Source organism: Oncorhynchus keta, chromosome 34 (assembly GCF_023373465.1).
Source record: "Oncorhynchus keta strain PuntledgeMale-10-30-2019 chromosome 34, Oket_V2, whole genome shotgun sequence".
NCBI lineage: Eukaryota > Metazoa > Chordata > Actinopteri > Salmoniformes > Salmonidae > Oncorhynchus > Oncorhynchus keta.
In genome coordinates, this window is record NC_068454.1 from 61,873,071 (window position 1) to 61,894,270 (window position 21,200).

General features: G+C 45.0%; 1 protein-coding gene across 1 annotated transcript in view; it reads left to right on the forward strand.

Moving 5' to 3' along the window:
• LOC118367461 (OTU domain-containing protein 7B-like) overlaps window positions 1–21,169 on the forward strand; it is a 34,609-nt gene extending 13,440 nt beyond the window's left edge. Inside the window, exons 2-12 of the mRNA XM_035750965.2 lie at window positions 10,056–10,269; window positions 10,690–10,872; window positions 11,125–11,352; window positions 11,545–11,646; window positions 12,065–12,192; window positions 12,299–12,405; window positions 12,623–12,750; window positions 12,887–13,036; window positions 13,772–13,886; window positions 16,571–16,649; window positions 17,542–21,169. Of these exons, the coding sequence (XP_035606858.1) occupies window positions 10,185–10,269; window positions 10,690–10,872; window positions 11,125–11,352; window positions 11,545–11,646; window positions 12,065–12,192; window positions 12,299–12,405; window positions 12,623–12,750; window positions 12,887–13,036; window positions 13,772–13,886; window positions 16,571–16,649; window positions 17,542–19,005 (2,769 nt within the window). The 5' untranslated portion in view covers window positions 10,056–10,184 and the 3' untranslated portion in view covers window positions 19,006–21,169. The remainder of the gene's footprint in view (window positions 1–10,055; window positions 10,270–10,689; window positions 10,873–11,124; window positions 11,353–11,544; window positions 11,647–12,064; window positions 12,193–12,298; window positions 12,406–12,622; window positions 12,751–12,886; window positions 13,037–13,771; window positions 13,887–16,570; window positions 16,650–17,541) is intronic.
• The last annotated feature ends 31 nt before the right edge of the window (window positions 21,170–21,200 follow it).

The following is a 21,200-nucleotide window of genomic DNA, read 5'->3' on the forward strand; positions in this document are numbered from 1 at the left end:
CGTATTCCTTGACTCTGTGTAGTAGTGTGGGCTCAATAGCATCTCATTAGTGTGCAAGATCTTGAGAGTCAGCTGTACATGTGATGGAAGAGTGCACTGCACATGTGATGGAAGAATGCACTGTGCAGGCAGAGGCTTGCAATTATATTGAATTGGGGAATGTTTAACCAAAATATGCTACAAGACCTAGAATTGCCCTATGTGTATCCCACAAAAAAGGTTCACTGTTATAAGGTAACTTTTTTGAGATGAATTTAAGTAAAATTCCCGGCCTTAACTTCCCATTCCTGGGAAGGGTGAAAGAGGCAGATTTTTGGGTGGTGACTGGACATCTCTAAGCCCTGGCTCCAGCAACATGCCCCCTCGGAAGGTGGTCATCCCATGGAATCTCTGACATCAGCCCTTTCTTTACATTTACATTTAAGTCATTTAGCAGACGCTCTTATCCAGAGCGACTTACAAATTGGTGCATTCACCTTATGACATCCAGTGGAACAGCCACTTTACAATAGTTCATCTAAATCTTTTAAGGGGGGGGGGGGAGAAGGATTACTTTATCCTATCCTAGGTATTCCTTAAAGAGGTGGGGTTTCAGGTGTCTCTGGAAGGTGGTGATTGACTCCGCTGTCCTGGCGTCGTGGGGAGTTTGTTCCACCATTGGGGGCCAGAGCAGCGAACAGTTTTGACTGGGCTGAGCGGGAACTGTACTTCCTCAGTGGTAGGGAGGCGAGCAGGCCAGAGGTGGATGAACGCAGTGCCCTTGTTTGGGTGTAGGGCCTGATCAGAGCCTGGAGGTACTGAGGTGCCGTTCCCCTCACAGCTCCGTAGGCAAGCACCATGGTCTTGTAGCGGATGCGAGCTTCAACTGGAAGCCAGTGGAGAGAGCGGAGGAGCAGGGTGACGTGAGAGAACTTGGGAAGGTTGAACACCAGACGGGCTGCAGCGTTCTGGATGAGTTGTAGGGGTTTAATGGCACAGGCAGGGAGCCCAGCCAACAGCGAGTTGCAGTAATCCAGACGGGAGATGACAAGTGCCTGGATTAGGACCTGCGCCGCTTCCTGTGTGAGGCAGGGTCGTACTCTGCGGATGTTGTAGAGCATGAACCTACAGGAACGGGCCACCGCCTTGATGTTAGTTGAGAACGACAGGGTGTTGTCCAGGATCACGCCAAGGTTCTTAGCGCTCTGGGAGGAGGACACAATGGAGTTGTCAACCGTGATGGCGAGATCATGGAACGGGCAGTCCTTCCCCGGGAGGAAGAGCAGCTCCGTCTTGCCGAGGTTCAGCTTGAGGTGGTGATCCGTCATCCACACTGATATGTCTGCCAGACATGCAGAGATGCGACTCGCCACCTGGTCATCAGAAGGGGGAAAGGAGAAGATTAATTGTGTGTCGTCTGCATAGCAATGATAGGAGAGACCATGTGAGGTTATGACAGATCCAAGTGACTTGGTGTATAGCGAGAATAGGAGAGGGCCTAGAACCGAGCCCTGGGGGACACCAGTGGTGAGAGCGCGTGGTGAGGAGACAGATTCTCGCCACGCCACCTGATAGGAGCGACCTGTCAGGTAGGACGCAATCCAAGCGTGGGCTGCGCCGGAGATGCCCAACTCGGAGAGGGTGGAGAGGAGGATCTGATGGTTCACAGTATCGAAGGCAGCCGATAGGTCTAGAAGGATGAGAGCAGAGGAGAGAGAGTTAGCTTTAGCAGTGCGGAGCGCCTCCGTGATACAGAGAAGAGCAGTCTCAGTTGAATGACTAGTCTTGAAACCTGACTGATTTGGATCAAGAAGGTCATTCTGAGAGAGATGGCGGGAGAGCTGGCCAAGGACGGCACGTTCAAGAGTTTTGGAGAGAAAAGAAAGAAGGGATACTGGTCTGTAATTGATGACATCGGAGGGATCGAGTGTAGGTTTTTTCAGAAGGGGTGCAACTCTCGCTCTCTTGAAGACGGAAGGGACGTAGCCAGCGGTCAGGGATGAGTTGATGAGCGAGGTGAGGTAAGGGAGAAAGTCTCCGGAAATGGTCTGGAGAAGAGAGGAGGGGATAGGGTCAAGCGGGCAGGTTGTTGGGCGGCCAGCCGTCACAACACGCGAGATTTCATCTGGAGAGTGTGCATGAGCAGTGTCTTTGTATTCAGTGACACTACTTACCTCAGCTGGTGTCCAAGCCTTGTTCAAGACTGGAATCTCAGAGTTCATGAATGAATAGAAGATGACCAAAAGACCAGGCCTAATTCAAAGGGGAAACCAGTAACAATCCTTTGTTTCCCCAAACTCTTGCACCTGTGTTGCGTTACTGTATTTGGAGAAGGGAGAAGATGAAAAGTTTGGTAACAGAATGGCTGTTTGTGCCATTGACACCGAACTAAAGCTTGTTTTGCTATGGAAAACCAATTTTTTTTACTAATAAACTCAAGTCAGTGGTTTTCATTGTTCAATTGGCTGACATCTCAGAAAATGTTCCAGGCTTAAGTTGTGCATTTCATAGATTTTTCTCCAATGACCAGCTTAAACAAATGTTATTTGACCAGGGGAAATGGTCCAAATCCAATTAAATACACTGCTCAAAATGACAAAGTGAACACTTAAACAAAACAATGTAACTCCAAGTCAATCACACTTCTGTGAAATCAAACTGTCCACTTAGGAAGCAACACTGATTGACAAATTTCACATGCTGTTGTGCAAATGGAATAGACAACAGGTGGAAATTATAGGCAATTAGCAAGACACCCCCAATAAAGGAGTGGTTCTGCAGGTGGTAACCACAGACCACTTCTCAGTTCCTATGCTTCCTGGCTGATGTTTTGGTCACTTTTGAATGCTGGCGGTGCTTTCACTCTAGTGGTAGCATGAGACGGAGTCTACAACCCACACAAGTGGCTCAGGTAGTGCAGCTCATCCAGGATGGCACATCAATGCGAGCTGTGGCAAGACTGTTTGCTGTGTCTGTCAGTGTAGTGTCCAGAGCATGGAGGCGCTACCAGGAGACAGGCCAGTACATCAGGAGACGTGGAGGAGGCCGTAGGAGGGAAACAACCCAGCAGCAGGACCGCTACCTCCGCCTTTGTGCGAGGAGGAGCAGGAGGAGCACTGCCGGAGCCCTGCAAAATGACCTCCAGCAGGCCACAAATGTGCACGTGTCTGCTCAAACGGTCAGAAACAGACTCCATGAGGGTGGTATGAGGGCCCGACGTCCACAGGTGGGGGTTATACTTACAGCCCAACACCGTGCAGGACATTTGGCATTTGCCAGAGAACACCAAGATTGGCAAATTCGCCACTGGCACCTTGTGCTCTTCACAGATGAAAGCAGGTTTACACTGAGCACGTGACAGACGTGACAGAGTCTGGAGATGCCGTGGAGAACGTTCTGCTGCCTGCAACATCCTCCAGCATGACCGGTTTGGCGGTGGGTCAGTCATGGTGTCGGGTGGCATTTCTTTGGGGGGCCGCACAGCCCTCCATATGCTTGCCAGAGGTAGCCTGACTGCTATTAGGTACCGAGATGAGATCCTCAGACCCCCTATGATCCTCAGATCTGCAGACCCCCTATGCTGGTGCGGTTGGCCCTGGGTTCCTCCTAATGCTAGACCTCATGTGGCTGGAGTGTGTCAGCAGTTCCTGCAAGAGGAAGGCATTGATCCTATGGACTGGCCCGTCCGTTCTCCAGACCTGAATCCAATTGAGCACATGTGGGACATCATGTCTCGCTCCATACACCAACGCCACGTTGCACCCCCCTGTAAAGGCAAGATGTGGAACAGGAGCATATGGGCAGTAGTGTCTTCTCGGCTCCTGACTGGACACAGACATTGCTGTGTTCCTGCGCCAGTGTTGAATGGGCACTCCATGATTTGCATTGTGTTGACTACCATGGTGTTACGTTGCGTAGCATTATGTTTGGCAGCTATGTCTCTTATGATGTCCTGCGATTCGTTGCCTTGCAGTGTGTAACCTGTAATCTTTGATTGGGCTTCTTTGTCCAGGGCTCCTGCCTTTTTACCTTTCTGCAGCTATGCAAAGCAAGAAGTAGGCTACTTCAGTTGAGCTGCGTTATGCTGACTTGTACAACAAGACCGTTGCTGCTGTGCGGTATGCTTAGCTGTAGTTACAGGGTTGTGAAGCTCAGGAGGAACTGGGTAAATGGGCTTGATATTACTTCATTCCTCCGCCAGACAAACTCGGCCGCCTCAGACGTAGCGGTGCAGTTATGTAATGAGCAAGTGGGCTCAGCTTCAGTCAGTAATCACCACCATTGTTTGACTTTCTCTAGTTGTGAAGTGTCTGTACTCTGTTTAGTCACTTTATGATCTCTTGATCCCGTTTCTGACTGATCCCTGGTACATTTGACTTGCTCAGAATGAGGGCCTATTAGTACAAAACAAGGAAGGCTTGGGGATATTTCACATAATATATATATATATCTTATTTAAAGCTGTGGTTAATCAGAATTATTTCAATGATTAGGCGAGCCTTAAATGCGCTAAAAGTTTTCCATGTTTGGTAGTAGCTTATCTGATTATAGTCTACGGTCTACTATGCAACTTCATAAAGTTCATAAATCAGTGAAACCAAATAGCTTAAGCTGTTGTTCCAGCGTTTATGGCCATCTCTGAGCTGCTGTGCCTTGGACTACTATGCCATTTCCTAACCCTTCTCCACCTTTCCTCCAGCCCAGAGGTATGGGCCTACCACTGGGCAACATTTATCATCGCTGACGCTTCTCACACAGCCTCGGTTGTCTTATCAGCCCTTCTATATCATCACTCATGTTTTAGCAGTGGTATGAGGGTGTTAAACACACTGAGATCACAGGGAAACTTTGATTAAACTAAAATAGAACTGATTAATTTAGAGGTTGTGGTCATCCATCTGAGCATGAAATGGGAATAGAACAACCCAATTGTCCATCTTTGGAAAATACTGACTTTAGGCTATATGTTGATGACAATTGAACGATATAATTGTAAAGCCTGAGTATCTTCAGGTATAGTGGCTAGCCTTACCATTTTCATATTGGGCCTCAGGCTCTAGCCACTCTCCCTCTCGACTGGAAAGTGTGGTTCATGTTTCACATGATGAATGACTTAGTGGGCTAAACATGAAATGGCAAGTCCTTCTGCTGTGTACTAGTGACAGGAAACAACCCTGCTCCCCCTTCACTGGAAGTGCAGATCACTCTCATTTTGTAAGGATGCATAGAGGGCTCACTTTAAAAAGTGACTGCCCCTAAAAAGCCAATTTCAATTTGGTCATAAAGTCAATCTGGTCCAAAACTGAGATTTTAAAGAAAAACATTGTATGTCACAGAATAAAGGGTACTGTAGCAGTTTTCCTTGGGTTGAGTTTATTTCAATCCTGTACACAGCTGGCAGGACCCAAGCAATCATCAATTAGGTATGTGTAGCTGCTCGAGCCCCCTTCGTAATGCCCATGGTCAATTTGGTTTGACATTCGATAGTCCCCAACTAACACCATAGGGATATCAGTAAATTACATAACATAGGCCTACATGGGACAATTATTTTAAAATGTCAGTAGCTCCCAATTTTAATGACTTAACCTCAAATGAACTTTGTATAAAAATACATATACAAATATTGAGGCATTTAATGAGACAACTAAAAGAAAATATTGTCCCATTTACATTGTGTAATCTATTGACGGTGCCTAACTAGCCCCAGATATGTGCTATCCAATGTCAAACCAACATTGCCACAGTTCACACCAGCCTGCTTATTGACTAAAGAAGTTGGCTAGCACTAACTAACCTAGGCAACTTCAAGACACGACCTGGTTAAACTGTTTTAAGTTATGTACAAACGCCTGCCACGTGGGAAAACACCCACATTAAACCCCCCACCAAGACAACTCTACTTTGTCTTCAGTCATGGCCGTTGCATGTAATGACCAAGTCGCTAAACAAAGCCAAATCAGAAATTGAACCTTTAATAGTAGCCCCAAAATGGGGTCTGTTTGCTTAACGAGGTTCTGATTACGTCTATGTAAAGGGTTGGCAGAGGTCACAAATTCTGAAATATCGGTCATTCCAGACCTGTGCATCCATCTTAGCAGTAGGCCTACCAGTTTATGACTGCCTTGTGGATACTTGATACTCCCCCTGTGCACTACCACAGGCTATGCAGATTTATCATGAAAGAGTGCCTGGTACAGCTGGACCTAATTTATTGTCCAGGCTTGATGGAAGTTCCTCCACCCAGAATCTAATGGAGTAGCTGGCCAGAGATTCTGGGTTGCTGACATTTAACTTTGTACTAACCTGTTAGCCCAAGTCAGATTAGCACAGCATTGACTGTGCTTACACTCAACTCTCGTTTCTCCTAAATCACTTGCAGTAGGCCTGTTCTTCACATGCTTGAATTAGACTTCTCAGTCTCGTGGAAGTCTCTGTTTTGGAAGATATTGTGTTGCTGGCTTCTGCTTATCTCACTAGTGTAAACACTAACCTACCTCCAGGGCTAGAAGTACTTGTCCACTCAACTCAACACCTATCTCTTTTGAATTCTGAGTATACTCACACAGCCTCTTGTCAACAGTGCCTTCTGAAAGTATTCAGACCCCTTTTTCCACGTTTTGTTACGTTAAAGTCTTATTCTAAAATTGATTAAAAAATAAATAAAATCCTCAGCAATCTACTGAAAATACCCAATGATGACAAAGTGAAAACAGGTTTTTAGAATCCTTTATATATGTAAATATTCAGACCCTTTGCTATGAGACTCAAAATTGAGCTCAGGTGCATCCTGTTTCCATTGATCATCAGTCCACCTGTGATAAATTGTATTGATTCTTAAATGGAAGAAGTTTGGAACCACCAAGACTCTTCCTAGAGCTAGTTGCCCGGTCAAAGGGGAGAAGGGCCTTGGTCAGGGATTGTGACCAAGAATCCGATGGTCATTCTGACAGAGCTCCAGAGTTCCTCTGTGCAGATGGGAAAACCTTCCAGAAGGACAACCATCTCTGTAGCCCTCCACAAATCAGGCCTTTATGGTAGTGACCAGATGGAAGCCACCCTGCTCTAAAAGGAACATGAAAACCTGCTTTGAGTTTGCCAAAAGGCACCTAAAGACTCTCAGACCATGAGAAACAACATTCTCTGGTTTGATGAAACCAAGATTGAATTCTTTGTCCTGAATGCCAAGCGTCACGTCTGGAGGAAACATTGCACCATCCCTACAGTGCATCATGGATATCCCCATGCTGTGGGGATATTTTTCCAGTGGCATTGACTGGGAGATCGAGTTGGAAGGTTCACCTTCCAACAGGACAACAACCCTAAGCACACAGCCAAGACAATGCAGAAGTGACTTGAGTAGCCAGAGCCCGGACTTGAACTCGGTCAACATCTCTGGAGAGAGCTGAAAATAGCTGTGCAGCAACTCTCCCCAATTCAACCTGAACGCTTGAGAGGATCTGCAGAGAAGAGTGTTAGATACTCCCAAAATACATGTGTGCCAAGCTTGTAGTGTCATACCAAGAAGACTCAGTGCTGTAATCACTGCCAAAAGTGCTGAGTAAAGGGTCTGATTACTTAATGTGTTATTTCAGTTTAATATATTTTATACATTAGCAAACATTTCTAAAAACCTGGTTTTGGTTTGTCATTATTGGGTATTGTGTGAAGATTGAGTAAAATTTACAAAATGTTTAATCGATTTTAGAATAAGGCTGTAACGTAGCAAAATGTGGAAAAGTCAAGGCGTCTGAATATTTTCCAAAGGCACTGTATAGTTTTGTTGAAGGGTAGGCTGGCCCCTATCCACAGCTCCTAGCTGTGTGTTACAGCGGCTTTGGGAAAAGATGTGAACATCAGTGAATTGCTACACCGCAAGTGTGTTTGGAGACCCTGCAGAGTCTTTTTCTCTCTTTTTTTTGTGGCCGAAATTGGAACGAGGGCACTGGAAATTCACTGGTTTAGAAAGACCTTTTGTCCTGTTGCCTTTCTTATCTTGCCTGCCAGTGTGCCTTTGTTGTAAGGAGGGGAGAGCGAGTGAGGCTGGGTCAAGAGAGCGAGAGAGGTATGGGTGTAAAAAAGAGAACTCATGATTCATCAGGTGCGGTGGTGACGAGTTCACTGAGGCATGGGTGGGGCTAGAGGACTGCAGGTAACAAGGACAGTAGTCCAGTCACAGCTTGAACTTCACTATCTCAAATCCATAACATAACATGAGAGGTGGAACATTTGACCATTTAGGAGGATAGAAGGGAAATGGGGTTTTAGACTCTAAGATGTACAGTAGGGTACCAAAGGAATTTGAATTACTGCTTTAGGCAGTGTATGCTCAAAGAGAGCATAATCTCAATTAAGATATCTATACTGAACCAAAAATATAAACGCAACATGCAAACATTTCAAAGGTTTTACAGAGTTACAGGTCATATAAGGAAATCAGTCAATTGAAAATAAATACATTTGGCCCCAGTCTATGGATTTCACATGAATGGGCAGGTGTGTAGCCATGGGGGGAGCCAGGCCCAGTCAGTCAATCAGAATTTGTTTCCCCCCACAGCCAGAAATACTCTTCATCACCTCCGTCAGGCGATCCCGCAGGTGAAGAAGCCAAATGTGGAGGTCCTGCGGTTATTAAGCTGGCTGGACATACTACCAAATTTTCTAAAACGACATGCTTATTTATGGTAGAGAAATGAACATTCAATTCTCAGGCAACAGCTCTTGTGGACATTCCTGCAGTCAGCATGCTAATTGCACGATTCCTCAACTTGAGTGTGTGGCATTATGTTCTTGATATGCCACACCTGCTGGGTGGATGGATTATCTTGGAGAAATGCTCACAAACAGTGAAGTAAACAAATTTGTGCATAAAATCTTAGAGAAATAAGGTTTTTGTATGGAACTTTTCTGGGATTTTTTTATTTCAGCCCATGAAACATGGGACCAACAGTTTGCATGTTGTGTTTTATATATTTGCTAAATGTATTATAGGTCACATTGGCACAGTGCTTACAGCCAAACACTAGGCTACCTTATGGACTGATGTTGACACTAGAAGCCCATCTTATTTCTGTCAGGGACATTTCCAGTCATCCTTGCACTTGTATTGATTGCCCTCTGCATCTCTCCTTTCAATAGCCCATCTGTAGAAAATGTATTGTTCCCCAGTCTCGATTGGGGGTCATCATTGCTATTTTCTACACTGAAAACATATCACACTTACCATAGTAAAATGACATTTTGCCTGATACAGCAATGCCTCTTTTCAGCAATGTGATTTCTATTACCCATGGAATGCTGCAGTTTTGGACTTTTTATAAACACTGGTCATTGTTTGAGACTTCCTTGTGCCCTGTAGTTTGGAGGTTCACTGACTGAGCAATGTTTATAGTCAGAATGGTTTCTTGAAGGGAAGGCTCGCCTCCAACTGAAGGCGAGTTCAATAATGTCCTTGTGTAGAGCTTTTCTGGCTTATGTCTTGCCTTAAATGTTTGCCAACTTTATAATTGAGCTGTCAAGGTTCCCTAATTCAATGCTAGTACTTTTTGCAATGAGCATTTTTCTGTGGTGCTTTTTGTAAAAGCATTCTTTATTGCCCATCGTGATAGGAGTGACGGCCAGTTAACTGAATCTGTGGCTGTGCACAATAGCACAAGTAAAGATTTGCTATTAGGAGTGTGCTGTGTAGGTAGAAAACAGAGACTCATCTGCGTCATCCCAACATGTTATCTTGTTGCCATGATTCAATGCAGATGTGATCACCCACAATAGTGGTCATGGGTGAGTGAGACATGGCCAGGCAGAAGGGTCAACTGGAAAATAATTTTCCACAGAGGTGTTGCCCTTTACAAAAACAGGCTTCCACATGGGCACTATGAAAGGGTCAGTGGGGTTATGGTCCATCTTTTCTTTTGTGTGTTAGCTGTTAAGATTACATTTAACACACTTGAATAATTTTTCCTGGCCCTATAACGTTACATTTCACAATACCTGCCTGCTGTACAAATGGATCATAATTTGATGACAGTTCAGGTTTACATTTTCATCCGTTTTTGCTTCTTTTTGATTCTATTTAGGTTTGGCTGGACGTGTAAGGCAAGTTGAAGAGTCCCCCTTGGTCCAGTGGTCTTGTCGGGGAGGGCGGATCCACTTTTTTTTTTTTTTTTTTTTCCTACCCTGATGCCGCCCTGTAAATTCATGATCACATGACCTTGGATATGGACGCAGTCCTGTCCGACTTTGTCCGTTCCACTGGAGCCGAACCAGGACTAGCCAGAGACCTGCTAGAGGGTGAGTTGCAAGGCATTCTGGGGTAAAATAGATGGTTTTATGGAAAACTGCTTGTGAGGGGTATACATTGAGCAGTGCACCTCCCAGTTAGAGCTGTTGGTTAGGTAAGCTATCATGTAAAAGGAGGAAGTTAAATCCAGAAGAGACTCAACTCTTGTTGCCTTGCAGCAGCACAAGTTGCAGGTAAGAATATGGGTTCAAAATGTAATGCACTGCAGTAGCTATACGGTGGTGAGAGACTAGACGTGCTCAAAATTCAAGTATTTACTCAAGCAATGGAATGTGTCAGTGGCCTTTACATAACAGTCGCTATGGTTCTGACATGGTAAATATTCATACTAATGACTGTTGAGTGGATCTGACTTTTATAGAATGCGTTGGCTTTTTCGGTCAGGTTTGACTTGTCCTTTCCATTTGCAGGGAAGAACTGGGATCTCACCGCTGCCCTCAGTGACTTTGAACAGCTGCGACAAGTGCATGCTGGGAACCTGTCGTACTCTTTTGCTGAGGAGAGGACGTACCCAGGCCCGGAGAAGGAGATGGCCAGAGTGGGGCGCCCCCTTCTTCACCGTCAAGAGGAGGTGCTGCAAGGTGAAAACAGTGGTAAGTAAAACAAATATATATTTTGGGCATAATGTCACTTATTTACAACCACTTATCTGTTGTCCTCTTGTTCTCCTCATTGTGATAAAGTAGAACCCTCTCCTTTTGTTTTGTTAGTTCACTTTTTATTTTTGTCAATTCTCTCAAGTCAGCCTTCCTTGTATACTTTCCTCTTGTCCAATTTCTCTTTCCTACCCCTTCCCACAACTAACCTAAACTCCTCTTTCTTTCTTGTGGTACCTCCCTCCGCAGCCACAGAGAAGCGTCTATCGAGAGGCATCTCCCATGCCAGCTCTACCATCGTGTCCCTGGCACGGTCACACGTCTCCAGTACGGGCAACTGTAGTAGTGAGCCCCTTCTGGACACGCCACTGTGCACATTCCAGCTGCCCGACCTCACCGTGTACCGGGATGACTTTCGTGGCTTCATCGAGAGGGACCTCATCGAGCAATCTATGATGGTGGCCCTAGAGCACTCCGGTGAGTTTAACTGCACGGGTCCCACTGCTGCCACCAATTACAAATAAATGACTTTATTAACTTCTGAGGCAATCTTGTTAATTGTGTCGTGTAGGTGACCGTCTACACCATAGCTTCTCAGTACTAGACGTGCATGCTGAATTGTTTTTTAGTGTGAATGAAACCGCGAGTGCCTGTTCTGTTTACATTAAGGCCGACTCAATTGGTGGACACGGGTGGGACCTAACTGTCAGAGTCTATTGCCATTGGCGACGAGTGGGGACGGAAACTGCCTGTTACATGCAGCGTCATTGGGTGAGTGTCATAGCCTTTCAAACAAGATCCAAATCTAACGTGTTAGGTCATACTCTCCTATGTCAATCAATGATGAGAGCTTCATTGTTAGCTGAAGTAAGCCCTTGAATAATTGTGGTACACATTATAGCTAAGCATCAGTGTCCTACTGGAGAGGCTTAGCCCAGAGCAGTTAATTAGGATCCAATTGAGGTGTAAGCATTGTAGCTAAAATGCCTTGTAATCCATCCTTAGAAATTGGGCTTTATTTGTGATATTCCTGAAGCTACAGCCCATAATGGCACACCAGGCTAATTAAGAACACAACTCCCACATCAAACAACTTGCCTTTTGCCTTGAGTAAGGTTAGGATGTAACCACTGGTTTTCCTTTCTTTGAGATGGTGTTGTTTATACTATGTGCCTGTACGGCCTTGCAGGTATGTGGGGCTTTCATGACCGTGACCTGATGCTGCGGAAGTCTCTGTATGCACTGATGGACCACGGCCAGGAGAGGGAGTCGCTGAGACGCAGGTGGAGGTGGCAGCAGACCCTGCAGAACAAAGAGGTGGGTGATTCACTAGGTTGGATCCATGTGAAACTTTGTCCAAGGGATTGTTTACAGTCCAAACTTCCATTTCAGTGTATTGAAGTGTGTGTGTGTGTGTCCACAGTCTGGTCTGGTGTACACAGAGGAGGAGTGGCAGAAGGAGTGGAATGAGCTGCTAAAACTGGCCTCCAGTGAACCTAGGATACACTACAGCACCAATGGCAGCAATGGGTAAGACCTGTCTCGGACACCTCTCGCACGCATTATTTATGTTAAGTATGTATACTATTATATTACGTTTGAGGCATGCCAAATGGAGTTATGGCCCATCATGAGCCTCTGTTTTGGAACAAAGACTAAGATGGTAAGAGGAAAATGTTATATAGTGGCTACCTATGTCACTTCCTGCGTGTTTCCTGATCTGACCCCGTTCGTTTCCTATGTGCAGGACGGAGTCATCAGAGGAGCCTGTGTACGAGAGTCTGGAGGAGTTCCATGTGTTCGTCCTGGCCCATGTCTTGAGGAGGCCCATAGTAGTGGTGGCAGACACCATGCTCAGGGACTCTGGAGGAGAGGGTAAGGTGACACATGTTGATATTACCAATTTGGCCGCCTTACATCCATAAGCTGTGCTTTATGAACTTTAGTGTTGTAACTGATTGTGATGTTTTATGCTGAATGTTGTTCTCCTCCTCCTTCCTTCCCTCGCCAGCTTTTGCCCCAATCCCATTCGGAGGGATCTATCTGCCCCTGGAGGTGCCAGCTGCCAAGTGCCATCGCTCGCCCTTAGTGCTGGCGTACGACCAGGCCCACTTCTCTGCCCTCGTCTCCATGGAGCAGAAGGACGGCTCGAAAGAGCAAGGTAATGTAATGTTTTTATCATCCTCTTAGCTACCTATTACAACAAAACCAACACGTTTCATAGTGAAGTGGACCACATGAATAGACTATACCTCACCACGGTGGAAATTAGAGGAACTGCACATCAGTCATCAGGGGTACCTGTGACATCTGATTTCTTTGTGACATTGGAAGTTTTGGTTTCAAGTAATTCCCTTGACTGACAGTTTTGTTTGTAAAGTATCACTCACTTGACACTCCGACTGAAGAGTAGCATTCTGATCTCACAACATCAGTCAAACACTCACGCAGAAGTTGGCTTGCCACTTCCAGACACAAATGAGAGAACACCTCCCTCTGACCATTTTACTCACCCTAGAAAAGCTGGTTAGCCTTCTCTTATCAAGAAGGGTTAATGACTGTAACAATAAAACATTTTTAGCCAGTCTTTACTGAAACATGTCAACTGGGTGTATGTCATTTGTAAATTCCTCAATTATTCTGCACTCTGGGTCTCTCAAACCAGAGTACTAATTGGAGTAGATTGCCAGTGTTTACGAACTCACCCCATGACCAACATCAAAGTACGCCTCCAAGACACGAATCTAGTCTTTTCAGTTGCATTCTTAATGAGGCATAGAAATTGGCCATTACGGTCCCTCTTTAATTAGTACTTTGCATCAGTTGAATGACAATTGCTGGATTGAAGAATGCTTTTAATTTTACTTTGAACATTTTTGCTCCCTCTCCCCTACAGTTGTGATCCCTCTCACTGACTCAGAACACAAAATGCTGCCTGTACACTTTGCAGTGGACCCTGGGAAGGACTGGGAATGGGGAAAGGATGACACGGACAATGTCATGTTGGCAAGGTATGATCTGACTCATTGCACTTCAAATTGGGTCTGCATTACCCCCTCCAAAAACACACACGCAGTCACTATGTCCTCGTAGGACCTAATATCCTGTATTGGCCCTTGCTCCAGATTAGAGAGATGCTCGTCAGTCAGAATGAGATTAGCTCTAAATGCCTTCTATGATTGGAACAAGGGGGAATACAGAAATAGCCTGAAATAAAAATAACTGGATATTTATTCCACAGGATTAAGATTGGCTGTTGTTTCAACTGGAATGGTGTAAAAAAATAACTTAAATGGAATTAACACAGTGCCTTCAGAAAGCATTCAAACTCCTTGACTTTTTCCATATTTTGTAGCGGAATTATGTTTTTATACATTTTTACTAATTAATAAAACAATTAAAAGTTTAAATGTCTTTGGCCAGTAAGTATTCAACCCCTTTGTTATGGCAACCCTAAATAAGTTCAGGAGGAAACATGTTGCAATAATAGTGTTTAACATGACTACCTCATCTCTGTACCCCACACATACAATTATCTTTAAGGTCTCTTAGTCGAGCAGTGAATTTCAAACACAGATTCAACCACAAAGACCAGGGACGTTTTTCAATGCCTTGCGAAGAAGAACGCCTTATGGTAGATACATTTTTTTTATATTACAAAAAAGAGGCAGACATTGAATACCCCTTGGAGCATGGTGAAGTTATTAATTACACTTTGGACGGTTTGTCAATACACCCAGTGGAAACCGCTCAGGGATTTCACTAGGAGGCCAATGGTGACTTTAAAACTGTTAAAGTTTAATGGCTGTGACAGAACTGAGGACAGATCAACAACATTGTAGTTATTCCACAATAGTGCTGAGCGATTGGTGCTTTTTTAGGTCGTTTTGGTTTGATTATATAAAAATAATCATGTCTTGATTATTTGGGTTGAATAAAACAATGAATAAAAGTTCCATGATGGTAGTGGACTGTCCATTACTGCTTATCATTTATTCACATGACTTGACATGATAATTTTTCAGTTGTGTATATTACATTTGTTTTATGGCTTTATTTCATTCGAAGTCCTCATCTCTGTAGAGCTGCTGTCTGACAAAATCCCAATTTGTTTTAGTTCTTCAAAGGCATACTTTTATGACTCCTGTATTTTCAGGTAGAGATAGAAAGCAGCTGTTGCTTCGCTAGTCCAATCACGATCAAATATTCGTGTCTCTTCTGTAGCAGGTGTAAAAGAAAGACCGGAAAAGTAGATGTGCAATGGATTATGGTCATTGTAGTTAATTACCACATTTTAAGTTCTAAAATATGTAAATATTTGTCTGCTGGAAACTACAACTCACTACTACATCGCACAGTTCAGGCTGGATCAGATTTATCTCTAGAGAAACTGCAATGTGCGCATTGAGCTCACGGGAAAAATGGATTTCAAATAATTGAACCAACAACACGATTAGTTCTTTTAAAAAACAAAAAATAACTTGTATTTAATTTCTCAGCACTACTCCCCTATACTAAACTAAATGGCAGAGTGAAAAGAAGGATGACTATATAGAATACAAATATTCCAAAACATGCATCCTGTTTACAAAAAGGCACTAAAGTAAAACTGTAAAGAAATTTACTTTATGTCCTGAATTTGAAGCATTATGTTTGGGGCAAATCCAACAACACATTACTGAGTACCGCTCTTCATATTTTCAAGCATGATGGTGGCTGCATCCTGTTATGGGTATGCTGGTATTCAGCAAGGACTATTGAGTTATTTAGGATAAAAAGAAACAGAATAGAGCTAAGCACAGGCAAAATCCTAGAGGAAAACCTGCTTCAGTTTGCTTTCCAACAGACACTGGTAGAGAAATTCACCTTTTAGCATTCACCTTTTAGCAGGACAATAACCTAAAACAATGCCAAATATACACTGGAGCTGCTTACCAAGATAACATTGAATGTCAGTTACAGTTTTGACTTAAATCAGCTTGACTATCTATGGCAAGACTTGAAAAGGGCTGTCTATCAATGATCAACAACCAACTTGACAGAGCTTGAAGAATAAACTAATAAAATGTGCAAATATTGTACAATCCAGGTGTGCAAGGCTCTTAAAGACCTAACCAGAAAGACTCACGGATGTAATCGCTGCCAAAAGTGATTCTAACATGTATTGACTCTGGTGTGAATACTTTATGGAAATAAATGAGCAAACATTTCTAAAAACGTGGGGTATACCATTTGGGTTATTGTGTGTGGATGGGTGAGATTATTTAATCCATTTTGAATTCCGGCACAAAATGTGGAATAAGTCAAGGGGTATGAATACTTTCTGAAGGCACTGTACATAGTTTGCCAAATGGATTATAGAACAATTTGTATGGGGAATTATAATTTCAGCTTTCAGCATTTCTGACACAGTATTTATCCATTATCAAAGGTTACATAGTTTCAAGTGAGCCGTTTGGGCCTCAAGACTTGAACAGATGCCATGCCATTAGCCTAGTTTGAATAACTGTCATGTTTCCAGACATCACGTATGTAGCCTAGTTCTTATTTCCCTTTCTCTAAATGATGCATGTAATATTCTGGGAAGCAGCCCTTTCTCTAAAGGTTTCACCCAACATGGTGTTACTGTTAGGGGCACGACAAGGCGATTTCACCCTCCGTTTTGAACTTTGACCTGTCTGTCTTCCTCCCTCAGTGTGACCCTGTCCCTGGAGGCAAAGCTCCAGCTGCTACACAGCTACATGACTGTCACCTGGCTGCCCCTGCCCTGTGAGGTATCTTTCGTGTTCTCATTCGCTAAGGGGGAATCCTAACTCTTAACACACTTCCCTCAGTCATGCATTGATGTCAATGGGTGACTGTGACCATTTGAGTTGTCGGTTTGGATTCAGCCCTGGTTGCAGATAATTTGTAACAATAGCATACATGAACACCCCCTCTAAATTGTTCGTGAATGTGAAGCTGTGAAGCTTAGATCATATGTTACCTACCTGGTTACGTTTTTAGCATGTTGTAATGGATGGTTAAATTGAAATGAAGAGAGAGAGATATATATATATATGCTATTTACTGTGTTACATAACTGTGTGGGTTTCTGTAATTATGTGGGTTGTAATTTTCTGTTTTGTTCTAGTCGCCAGTCATTCCCTCTGCTTCACAAACCCCATGTTGAAAACAAACCACCCATAAAATGACCTCACACTAAATGGTTTGAGGGGCCTTCCCGTGCATTCCAATCTAATGCTGGGAGTTAGAAAGAATATCAACCTCATGGCAATTTCACCGTTAACCTCTAGTGAGAAGTAGCAATAGACGGATCGCTGTTGAAGAGCTGAGGTATTCTGACTTTCCAATTAAAAACGAGGACGTTGGTGTTACAACTCTTCGGTTGTCACGGTTATGGGGCTTGGCAGAGAGGACCGTTTTGATAACTGTCCATTGTGTGAACTAGTGTCATCATTATCTTCATTGTAGGTCCCACCCTCTCCAATTATAGCATGTATATTTTCCTATAGAAATGGCAAAGAAGCTTTCTGAACCGAGTCATCTGCACCTCTCACTCCTGCTCTTAATCTCTCTGTTGCTCTCTGCATCACACACTCACACCCGCTCCCTATTTCGTTTTTATTTCTCTATAATTCATCATCGGTTTGTCTGTTCTTTCAGCAGGCACCTTTGGCTCAGCCCGAGTCCCCCACCGCCTCTGCAGGAGAGGACGCCCGCACCCCTCCCGACTCAGGAGAATCCGACAAGGAGTCGGTCAGCAGCAGCTCCAACGGTGATGCAATGACGACAGCAGGGGCTGCCAGCGCAGGTGGAGGTGTGTCGACTAAGAACAGCTCCTCCTCCTCCAGCTCGTCCAGTAACAGCTCGGCAACATTGACGACGGGTACGGGGGGAAAGGAAAAGCCCAAGAAGGAGAAAGACAAAGACAAGAAAAGGGCTGACTCTGTGGCCAACAAGCTGGGCAGCTTCGGCAAGAGCCTGGGCAGTAAGCTTAAAAAGAATGTGGGCGGGCTGATGACGGGGAAGAATGCAGGAGTCGGCGGGGCCAAGCAGGAGGGCACAGAGAAGAAGAAAAGTTCGCTGAGGGGGCGGAAGGGCAGCAAGGACAGCTCGCCTTCGGCCCACGCCTCTGAGGACTCTGGGAAGGGCTCGCCGTCGTCGGGCAGTGAGCGTCAGAATGGCACGGGCGGTGGCAGCAGCGAGAGTGACCCGTATAAGTACAGTGCTGACGTGAAGGCGAGCCTGAGCATCCTGCGGGCGGCCATGCAGGGCGAGAGGAAGTTCATCTTCGCTGGCCTGCTCATCACCAGCAACCGCCAGCCCTTCCAGGAGGAGATGATCCAGCGCTACCTGTCTGACGCTGAGGAGCGCTTCCGGGTAGAGCAGGAGCAGCAGCGGAGAGAGGCAGAGCGGAAAGGAAGCACCAACGGCATCCAGCAGCCCAAGAAGGAGGCAACGACAGGCACAGAGGTGGGGTACCGCACCTATGAACCGAAAGAGGAGCTGGCTGAGAGCTCACCGCCCAACTTCAGCCACCTCAAGTCGTCCTCATTCAACCCCTCACTCTACTCCGGCGTGGTGCCCATCCCCCGGCCAACCTTCATGGACCAGCCGCCCTCCCCGGCCCCACTCACTCAGCACCCACACATGCACGGTTACATGGAGACGCGGCGCCAGCTTGCAGGTGGCTCCCCAGCCTCGTCTTATCCCGGGCTGCCTTCCTATGCCACCCTCCCCCGCCACTGCCCCATGGCGCAGGGCCCCCCTCACCCCCAGTACAACCCCCCGCAGGCACCGGTACCCCTCAGCCCCTTTCGCCTCATCCCCTCTTTCGCACCCTCATACCTCCCTGAGCACGACCCTCCAGACTACCCCACCCCAGAGCCTGTAGGCGGGGGCTACACTAACGGATTCCGGGACTTGCGCGCTGCCCTGGATGTTCCTCGCAGCGGGCCTCTCCCGGTCAGACACTACTCCCTGGGCAGCGCCGGAGGCCTGTCCAGCCGCTGCCGGACGCCCAGCTGCAACTACTACGGACACCCCGAGACGGGCAACTACTGCTCCTGCTGCTACCGAGAGGAGCTGAAGAGGAGGGAGACGGAGCCAGCCATCCACAGGTTCTGAACAAACGGACTGACCAGAACTGGCTTTGTGGCCACCAACCACAAGGAAACTGATGGATGAGGTTTCTTGCTATAGGACAATACAGAGCCTGGCCCTCTTATCGCATCACTTCCTTCTCTAAAGGCAACACTGTGTGTGGAGAGCATCCTGGACAGGATCAGTGCAGTGACTTCAGAGACTAGAGAGAAATGGGCTGTGGCGAGCGTTAGACAATAGGACTGTGCACATCTCTTACATTTGTTGTGGCTCTTATGCAGGCTGTATGTGTGTATGTGTGTGTGTGTGTGTGAGAGAACTGCAGGCTCTCCTCCACTTTGTCCCCTTGTCGCCTTGCAGCTGTCTCCTCCTGGTGGAGAGAATGTATACGGCAGGCGATACACGCACACTGACATTCACATTACACACACAAACTAACACTGCACAAGCACAACCAGAAACTCGTTGATTATCACTCTCTTCTCCATATGTGGAGACGACCTATATTTGGCCCTGTAAATTGGTGTTATTTTAACATACGAATCAACCTTTCAATGTCTTGTTAGTCTTTTCAACCAGAGGGTTAGAGATGTATGCAGACGGACTAGCTTAGGGCATTAGTGTTACCGGGTGCTCATGTATGACTTGGGAATGAACAGTGCTCTTTCCCGATGAGTAGTTGGGTTTCTTTTGCGTTGGTCCTCGCTCTTGTAATGCAAATTGAAACTACAGTATTATGTTACAGTGGTTGCTGTTCTGGCTTCAATGGTGCTGCTAATGTTCCAGAATGCAACAGACCTCTATTCAAGTTCATCTCAAATATAACAAGCAAAACAGATAGTCCTATCCACCCTTAAGATGCCTTTTATGGCAAAGTCGCCATCCAATCTAAATTCACCACTGTGTCCAGATGTCAGTCAAGTCCATTTTTATACATCTACAATTTTTAGATGTCTCCCAGTATCAATTATAGAACATACATGGTGGAGTACTGTGGTAGATATTCCCGAATGGCTAATATACAGTTTTTAACAAGGTTGCTAGACTCTTACTGTTCCTGGCTTGTTTTTGTCATTTTATATCCATCATGAAAATGAGGCATTTCAATAATATGCTGGTACATTTAGGGTCATCCAACACTACTAAACCGGCATTCAAAACCAACTCCCCTCGCATTTTCAGCTCAAGACCTCAAGGTAATCAGTACATGCTAAACTGACGAACGTTCACATTTTGGTTGAAAAAGACACTGTCCATTGTAACATTGTAACTCTGCTTCTCTTGTGGCTGAGAAAGGTAACAGGTATTTTATGGAATCTTGTCCATAGGGCTGTGTTACTTTAGTCTAAATATTAATAACTTTTCGTGAATACATACTTATGGCAAACCCCAAATTCCTGACATGGACACCCCATTGATACGATTAAAAACAAGTTGGATTATTTAACCCAACTCCCATTCAAGTCCTAATTGTGGGCATTGTGTTGATTCCAAACAAGTGACTGACCCCCGTCGCTTAACCTCTCTGCACAAATTCAAGCACTTTCCTATTTTGTTACTGTTTTGAAGGTATCTGACTGTTATGTTGTCCTTAGGTCATGTCAGAACTGTAGACACTGCACTTCTACTTGCAGGAAGGCAGATGCATGGGCTAGAACCCCTTGGCTAAGGATTCAGTTACCATGGGAACAGCTTTTTGGTGCCAGTGTTGTGGTTTAACTCTATTTCCTAGTTGCCTTTTTCAGTCTCTTGTCCTTGTGGCATTACAATCTTGTATGTTTTACAAAATGTGCATCAGGTGTACAATACTCGTTTTTGCTGCAGTTTCTCTTCTGGTATTTTTGTACCCTACTCAGTATAAAGCCCCTGTTTTTAAATATTTTCATTTTGCACCCAGACATGGAGTCATTTCCGAAGATCATAACAAAGTGATTTAGAGATCAAATGTAAAATATATATATATAAATATATATAAATACAAATTCTGGAGTTTGGAACATATCACATTTTTTAGATACCGTTTTGGTCTCGTGTTACACTCAATGATTTGCAGATTAGGAATTGATTTGTTTTTCTCATCACCAATGTATTAACACTTTCTCATCCAAGCCGTGTTATTACCAATGAGCCATGTAAAATCATGAGGAAGACTAATCTTCCTGACTCTATAAACGTCTTTTCACTTGAAGCACAATAGCGAGAGAATATCTGTATGCAAT